The sequence below is a fragment of the Haliotis rubra genome, unplaced genomic scaffold (genome assembly GCF_003918875.1).
Source record: "Haliotis rubra isolate DU_JTF1 unplaced genomic scaffold, ASM391887v1 Scf317, whole genome shotgun sequence".
NCBI classification, from domain to species: Eukaryota; Metazoa; Mollusca; class Gastropoda; order Lepetellida; family Haliotidae; genus Haliotis; species Haliotis rubra.
The window spans coordinates 375498-384818 of NW_025766988.1; the positions used below are offsets into that span (position 1 = coordinate 375498).

At 41.2% G+C, this 9321-nt stretch overlaps 1 protein-coding gene across 1 annotated transcript; it reads right to left on the reverse strand.

Annotated features, from left to right (window-relative positions):
* Positions 1-2695: 2695 nt before the first annotated feature.
* Positions 2696-9105, reverse strand: LOC124283465 (peptidyl-prolyl cis-trans isomerase B-like). The gene is given in 5 exon segments (XM_046719528.1): positions 2696-4287; positions 4914-5033; positions 5930-6082; positions 6085-6130; positions 9049-9105. Coding segments are annotated over 5 exon segments (609 nt in total). The 3' UTR covers positions 2696-4054.
* Between the last annotated feature and the right edge of the window lie 216 nt (positions 9106-9321).

Consider the following 9321-nt stretch of genomic DNA (forward strand, 5'->3'; position numbering starts at 1 on the left):
TGTGCCCCACGTCGACCCCGTCACAATCTCAGGTAGTTCATACACATAGCAACATTTTCATACATTATGCACTGATCAAACCCGTTTGATCAAATCTGATCTGTTCTGGCGCCCGCCACGCCGGGACTTGCCTTCGGGTGGGAAAACGTGACGACATATCGCACAGGACGTGAAAGCGGATGTACGAAAGATGAGAAGTACCTGGCTAGCTATTCTCGAAACGTTCGTAGCCCTACGAACTTCTTAAGCCCATTCTTAACACATTGGCTACGATCAAAGTTAAGAATTCTTAGGGCTACGAACGTTTCGAGAATAATTCCCTGGGCCTAGATTTTCGAAGCTCTCTTAGCGCCAAGATAGTCGTAAGTACCATACATTATCATTAACTTACGACTATCTTATCTCTAAGAGAGCTTCGAAAAATCTAGACCCTGGAGCGTGAAAACCTGTCGTAAATCGGTCTCTACAAGGGAAGCAGCTTCACGTCGATGTGGAGCGGTGGGGTAGCCTAGCGCTTAATGAGTTCGCTCGTCCCGCCGAAGACCCGGGTCCGATTCCCGACATGGGCACAGTGTGTGAAGCCCATTTCAGGTGTCCCCCTCCGTGATATTGCTGGAATATTGCTAGAAGCGACGTAAAGCAATTTTCAGGTGTCCCCCTCCGTGATATTGCTGGAATATTGCTAGAAGCGACGTAAAGCAATTCTCACTCATATTTACGACGACACCCCATGTGTCTGACCCCTGTCTGAAACCTCAAGGACCATAACTCACAACTGCATCATGCAAGGGTTATTTGTTTCGTTATCATTATTTTAGGGGACATACTTTTTTGTTTGGGCAGTGTTTTGTCGTTTTAGTTATGGTCAAATACTCATTTTGCTACGAGGGCGGTGGGGTAGCCTAGTGGTTAAAGCGTTCGCTCGTCACGCCGAAGACCCGGTTCGATTCCCAACATGGGCACAATGTGTGAAGCCCATTTCTGGTGTCCTGAGCCGTGATAATGCTGGAATATTGCTAAAAGCGGCGTAAAACCATACTCACTCAATCACTCATTTTGCTACGTGTAATCTGGGCCCACCTGCACAAATTGATACTAACGCCCTTACATACACGAGTGAGTGAGTTTCGGTTTACGCCGGTTTTAGCAATATTCTAGCATTATCACTGCGGGGGACACCAAAAATGGGCTTCACACATTGTACCCATGTTGGGATCGAACCGGGTCTTCGGCGTGACGAGCGAACGCTTTAACCACTAGGCTACCCCACCGCCCCCTTTCATACACGACCGTCTCAGCGTTATAGCTGCAAGTACTGCTCTGCTTTTACCACCACCGGTGAAGATCTGGGTCAGAACTGAATTCACGCTTGTCGCAAAAAGCGAGTGGGTGGTGTTGCTGTGTGCAACAGTCAGCGATATCCATGCGAGTACTTCAATTAACAGTAAACGAGCGATCGCACGAGTCCCATCTCGTAATGTTAACATCCAGTAATTACTTATGGTTACTTTTGTTCTACACCAGAAATGAACTTCACACATTGTACCCCTGTTGGGAATCGAACCCGGTCTTCGGTGTGACAAGCGAACGCTTTAACCACCAGGTTACCCAATTTACAAAGTGAGTGAGTGAGTATGGATTCATGCCGCATTCAGCAATATTCCAGCAATATCACGACGGGGGACATCAGAAAGGGGATTCACACATTGTAAACATGTGGGGAATCGAACCCGTGATGAGCGGACACTTTAACCATTAGCCAACCCAATCGCCCCAAATATGTACATTAACAGAAGGAAACATGAAAAACATTGGCAGTTGAATCATTTATTGTAAAATGAAATGTAAAACATATACAAAACAACATTATCGAACAGGTAATATCACCCACTGTAATACCACAAGAAAGGTAATGTTAAATTGCACAATATCAATACATATCACATAAAGAACAACAATAAAAAAATACTTTTAAAAATGTTGAAAAAATTGCAAAATAAAAAAATTCAAATATTTAAAAAAAAATCAAATTGCAAATAGCTTTCAAATATGAATGGCAATATTTGCATTAAAATTATCTCATATTTTGGCACTTTTAGAAGAATTGTATTATCGAGTTCATGTTTGTGAACGACATCCATTCATACTTCGACTTCAGGGCTTTTCAGTAAATTCACAAGATATCTATAATAACATGGGATTTCAAACAGCATCATTATTTTCCAAAAAGAATGTACATGTATTTGTTTGGCTCTCTGCCATTGGGAACTTAAGAAAGGTCCTTTTTTTCATTGCCCTTTTCTTTTGCCTCTGCTTATCGTCATACAAAACCATAGATACGATCTGATAACATGTATGTATTTTCACACACACACATATATAGGATACGTGCATCCACTTCTTTCATATACTATTCACACTTTGCTAAGGATCAAATCATTGATGCAACAGAAAACTATGATGTGGGGCAAATTTGGTTTTAAATATCTAAGCCTATTGAAAGCATGGATCCTAGTTTTCAGTTTGTCATTTAATCTAGTGGATCCCATACCTACTATTGACAGGTGTTGTGTACTTGTCAATGACCCGTGCCATGATTTGCAAAATGGTTGATTGGTGCCATGAAAACCATTTTTATGGTTACTCATGTATCAAGAGCATACGGTTAGCTTAAAGTGGATGTTTTCCTAAGATGTGTTACCATATCGTTATTTATCCAGTTTTAAATGGATATAAGTTCAAATTATAAATCTACTTTTAAGTAAAGTTGCGAATGTTTGTGATCCTTAGCAAAGTTTGAGTAGTATACATTGTGAATAGCATTTATTATCGTTATTAGATTACTGGTCATTTATAAAATATTTGAAATCCTAACAAATCAATAAAGAACTTTATAGGACGGATTTGATTTGTGTAAACATTCTTCACTACGGCTCTTTTCGCAGTTATACTTCGTACCATTCCGGGCTTTGCCGAGTACTCTCCGAATAGAGACGTGTGGTGACGAAGGGCACTGTGGCTGCAGTGAACGGCATCGGCCATATTTCGACCCCTTTATGTAAACCATTCCTTTTCATCAACCTCTTTATCGCGTGATACGACGTTTCCGAATAGATTCTTACCGTTGCGTGAGACGGTTTTGAAACGACACAGAAACGGCCATCAAATGTGATGAAAGCGTTATCATCAATAAAACATCTTGCCGTTATTATCATTAAAACCATAAGTTACCTTCCAGGGCCTAGATTTTCGGAGCTCTCGTAGCGCTAAGATAAACGTAAGTTAATGTATGGCACATACGGCTATCTTAGCGCTAAGAGAGCTTCGAAAATCTAGGCCCTGCGTTGTTATTTTACAGGACCTTCTCCTAGTGCCTGGAGTTATGAAACAATCGAACATACGAAGATTTGGGTGACTAAAATGGGAATGTTTCAATTCCAAACGCGTTATCCCTTTGATCCCCCATATATCTCAACAACAATGGTACACATGCTCCCAGACACAGATCATACATCTTAATGATGAATAAATGTAGATACACAGCCTTCAAATACATCGCCTCTCTCTCTCTCTCTCACAAGACACACACACACATATTAACTCCAGACAATTCCAAACATGATCATTTCCTGTCAAAAAGTATCTTCGACTATCCAGTATGGCATTACTTCCTGTCGCTGGATAATCGAGGCTGGTAAAATAGATACTCTCCGGTGTCACCGATGACGTAAATAGCACCAAATATTTTCGCAACAAATTCAGATTATTTTAACAAACACTATTATAAAGTTTACCTATGTTTTGATTTCGTCATAAATTTGGCTAATCTAATAATAAAGCATATTCAATTGAATGCGTGATGATGAGAGCTTATAGTTTTGTAATGGCGGCCTCTGTGACCTTCACCTTAGTCTAAATTATTGGCCGGACTTTTAAACATCGCCATAAACAGTTCGAAACTTGCCATATTATTTTCCAACCACAATCTTTACATCTTTAAGCGTTTACATGAACACAAATTCCAATAGTGGAAGATTTCAACCCCATCGACATCCTAAGCAGCATGGTACGTGGTAGATACATCAAATCGTTCACCAAGTGCGATCTCTCCGGACTCTGTTATTATGATGGATTTCAACGGGTGGTCGTTGTCGTCGGTTTCCACGCTGGAGACCTCCTCCACAACGTCCATACCGTCCAGAACCTTCCCGAAGACTACGTGTTTACCATCCAGCCAGGGGGTAGCCTTGCAGGTGACGAAGAACTGGCAGCCATTTGTGTTGCGACCTGTGAAATAAGAGTTGTGATTGTCATGACGTTCAGACTTAACGTTGATCATACAAATTAATCAGAGGGGAATCAAATCTCTAATTAAATTAATATCGAACTTTAGTGCTCGCTACCGGCGTAACCGCTGCACACATGACAGATCAAACTGGGGGTGCATTACATCTTTGGGGCGGTAGGGTAGCCTAGTGGTTAAAGCGTTCGATCGTCACGCCGAATACTCGGGTTCTATTCCCCACAATGTGCGAAGCCCATTTCTGGTGTTCCCCGCCGTGATATTGCGAATATTTCTAAAAGCGTCGTAAAACTATTCTCACTTCATCATTACATCTTTCATTTCGCAAGAGAAGCATTGGTCAGTACAATGTATATGGTGTTATAGTTTCGAAGTACACATATTTATTTATAATAAAACAAAAGTAGATGACATTACTGTGCCCTTCTACTATAGTAAAAAAACAAAGAAAATGAAGCCCATATAAAACTTGAACGAATCTTGAAAAAGATTATTTCAGTTACTAACAAATCAGTCTTAAAAACCAAATTGGGCTGGACGATAAGTTTAGATAATCTTCATGTTTCTACCAGTTCTTGTGTCCTGGCTGGAGTTATCTCCCCATGCTTACCGGCATTAGCCATGCTGAGCCAGCCTGGGCCATAGTGCTTCAGGGTGAATCTCTCGTCGTCGAAGTAGCCCCCGAAGATGCTCTTGATGCCGGAGCCGTCTTTCTTGTCGTAGTCGCCTCCTGTAACGTGAAGACGTGTACAAAATTGATCAATATTGGAGTGATGCCCATATACCCTTTATTGTAAACATCGGAGTACGCAATGTTTGGCCCAATTCGAAGGCAAAATCCCATGTATTTTCCAAGCACAAAAAATATACACAATTCGAAATCAATGACAGAATTAGTGACTGTGACAGTTTGATTGGTATACTACAAGTTACTCTTTAAATGAGAAAACGTTCAAATTCATGGAGAGCAAATGCTGGTTTATTGCATTCAGGGACGTTTCCATGTAGATTCTTACGTCATGCTCATTCGAGCTTGATAACAGCTTAAGAAACTACTGTTAACAGCTTCAAATGATGCAACCAAAATTCCACACAACCATCAACCGAGACCAAGGATACTTCATTCCATCAGCTTATGATGCACTCATCCACCAAGCCCAATCTACTGTATAAACTCTGCTGTATAAACATCTCATTATTATTTGTACATCATTGGCTTCCACGCCTGTTCTTTGTCTACTCTCTGGCTTCATCAGCTTTCTGCCTAGCCAATTATGTTAATTATGTTGTTTTCTTTGTTACATTGTTACATCCAGTATATATATACTTCCCCCTTCTTCATGTTCCATTATGCTTGACAACGGTACAAGAATCTGTATCGAAACGTCGCACTCACGAATAAAAAGAAGTTGTTTCCATAAAGTTTGTTCTATATTAAACCTAATTTGTGATTTTACATGCGCTTTCAGATATGCTTATTTCGCACAACCTATGAGCTATCATCAACAGTAGACCGCAAGAGGGCGGCACTAGTGTAGCCTACTTTTCGTTCAGCCAATCAAATGCTACAGAATCACCTGTATACGTACATACAGACCAACAAAAGATTCGAGCATTGCAACTGACCTTGAATCATGAAGTCCTTGATGACCCTATGGAAGCTGCTGCCTTGGTAACCAAACCCGAGACTGCCAGTGGATAGGGTGAAGAAGTTGTCCACCGTCTTAGGAGCAGTCTCTCCAAACAGACCGAACACAATCCGTCCAGCAGACTGCCCCCAATAGCGATGTCAAAGTACACCTTGTGAGTCACGGTTGTCTCCCCTGCCTGTAGATACACATTAAAACGACTGTGATGATGACGAAGAACCACGTTCCGTGACACAATTAAATTTGTTCGCTTTTTTAAAAGTGGTTTAAGAAATTACAAAACACCTTCCAAGCCGTTTTTTTTCCTCTGAAGCAAAAAAGGAAGTTTAGCCTCGGAATAGTCTCTTATACATACCCTAATACAAAATACCAAGCAAGTCTGCAATTAACGGGCAGGTTAGGTTTCTTCAATTACATGGTCTCTGAAAATGAACATATTCTATGGGCTTCTTTAGATATGCGTTAAAGATAATTTAACGAATTAAACCTACAAATATTATTATTTAGGAATTGCCAGGATCTGGCCATCAGTTCTATTTCCAGTTTCGGCTCCATGATCGTTTTTGGTCTTTCAGCACCTTACCATACTGACTTAACTAAAGCGGTCACCCCATGATTTAACTACATTTCAGATGGGGCGGTGGGTTAGCCTAGTGCTTAAAGCGTTCGATTCCACACATGGGTGCAGTGAGTGAAGCTCATTTCTGGTGTCCACCGCCGTGATATCGCTGGAATAGTGCTAAAAGCGGCGTAAAACCATACTCACTCACGGTCGACAAGTGCGTCATACCAGGGCAAAACAAGGGCGCAACTTTTATATTCAACCATCTTGGCACCTTTTTACTTGTCCTGAAACCAGCAAACGTGGGTAACATTGTAACATATACTGACAATAAAGACCCAGTATAGATTTCTATTCCACTACAAAACCCACGTAAGGTCTGGCAAAACAAGGAACGCAGCGCAACTTTGCACATATTATATTCAACCATCAGCACCCAAAGTCCATCTTCGAAAACCTTATAACAATTCATTTCACATGAATATTTGTTCAAAAACGTACATCACGATTCAGTTCAATTAACAAAAAATGAATACGCCTTCCTATGATAAACAGATGAAAAGTGTGGTGTGACACAAAATCCCCCGTGGAGACCTCCATGAATTACAAGTACCCGGTACCCCCACGCCACAGGCCCGACGACCAAGCTGGTGGATCGGTCACCCTGACGTAACCATTGAGTCACTAGTAAACTCGGAACAGCTGGAGTGAGAGTAACCACCTGTTGACGTGTGTACCATCTGGTGGCCATGTGTTACTTTGCCTACATACATTACCTACATTAGACTAAGGCTTAGTCTCTGAATATATATAATTTTGATAGGAACAAACAAGCCCATTTATATTGAAAAGGAGCCCTAGGGAGACCAGAGATTCAGAACCTGAACCTGAGGAAATCTAGACTTGCTTTATTTAGGGCTTTAGCACTGCAAAGAGGGCTTGGCAGTAGGGAAATTAATGTGGTTCAGAGATTGTGAGACAGACTACACCTACATATATACCGGCATGGACGGGATTTCCTGCCCAGTCCGTCTACCAGACTCTAGAAATTAAATAAAAAAGAAGTCCATAACAAGTCTTGAATGATTTGGCAAGTCAAGATTGAAGAATTATGCTAATCCACTTTGATCTTTTTTCCATTTCGGAGACATATTTTTCAATAACTTCTGGGAGTCAGTCTAATTCCCGCCTTGCAATGTTTACACGTCTTGTCTGTTGCGTTAATGATAGATGAGCGAGTGAGTTTAGTTTTACGCCGCTTTTATCATTACTCCAGTAATCATGGTGGGGAACACCAGAAATGGGCTTCACACATTGTACCCATGTGGAGAATCGAACCCGGTCTTACTGGAATACTGCTGAAAGCCGCGTAAAACTTAACTCACTCTCCATTGGGTCCTATATTTTTTTTCAGACTTTCGTTGTTTTGTGGCATACCGAAGGACATTGATGTTAAATGTTTCAACGGACTTACCAGAACACCGATACAAAACTGTGTTTTATATACTAATATAATACTGACTGGGATTACTATTTTCCCGATACATCATATTGTAAGCTGGGTACATATTTGAGGGTCAACCTATCAACCATGACCCTGTCAGCAACAGCAAGAGTGAGTGAGTGAGTGAGTGAGTTATGGTTTTAGGAATATTCCAGCAATAACATATTGTACTCAGGTGAGACGAGCGGACACTTTATCCACTACACTACCCTATCACCCCAGTAACAGCAATAGTTACTGTACAGCAGTTTTGATGATTACCCATGGTAGTAGTACCGATTTGCAAGGGTCAATACGGTAATGTGTGGAACAACTGTACTGAATCAAGCTAGTCTGTCATACAGACCCTGAAGCAAATATATCCAAGAAAGCCCACGCAAGTAGAAAATATGGCAAGTCTAGATTTCCACAGCTTCTGAAAATGAAGAAAGTCTCAGGGCTCCTTTTCATTATATTATATTTTATTTTTTTTATTATGAGCTTTTTTTCTGTAAAATATATTCATTTCTAGTTGTTAGTCTATGAATCATGCCATTCACGTCTTGTAACCTGTTCTGGTTCCAATTTCAAAATGGCCGCCAACTGCCACGCACAAAGGGTTAATGGGTTACACATTCCCTCGTTATTACACTAAAACAATCAAATATCTGCCTTCGAAACACACGTGTTTAAAACTACACGAATACAGTCCACGGACATTCGTGTTGGTCCTGAGAGTGCAGACATTGCCAAACACTTTACATTATTTTAATTTACTAATGCTCTCTTAAAACTAAAATGACATGATCAACCAAGGTTCAACAGAAAGTTTATACAATGCTCATAACTTTTAAAAACGTATGTGCACATATTCAAACTGAATGATTCAATCTTAGCTGGTGTCGCCATGAAGTTTACACGGTGCAACAATCTGTACAAAGGAGAGCGTCCTGACTTTCTACACCAGGATACCGACATAGCGAAGAGGAGTGTGGATGAACCGCTTACATTTAGGCTACACCCATATCAAACAATGTTAAACACTACTTACATAGCAGCAGGCCACCAGGGCGGACAAGAGCACGGAGACAAGAGTTGCAGCAGCCATGGTCAGTGTTGGTGATGTGAGTGTTCAAGTTGAGAGAGTTCCACGTTCGTCTGCTTACGGTGCCACGGTTTCTCTGCCACGTTGCTGGTGCCGAGCTAGCACATCCTTTCGTATCTTGACCTGCTTTATGCCTCCCGATTCCCCCTCCGCAACCCCCTTCCCCCTCCTCCCGTATCGGGTTCCGCTTGACGTTCTCATTGTAAGTTGGAATCGCGA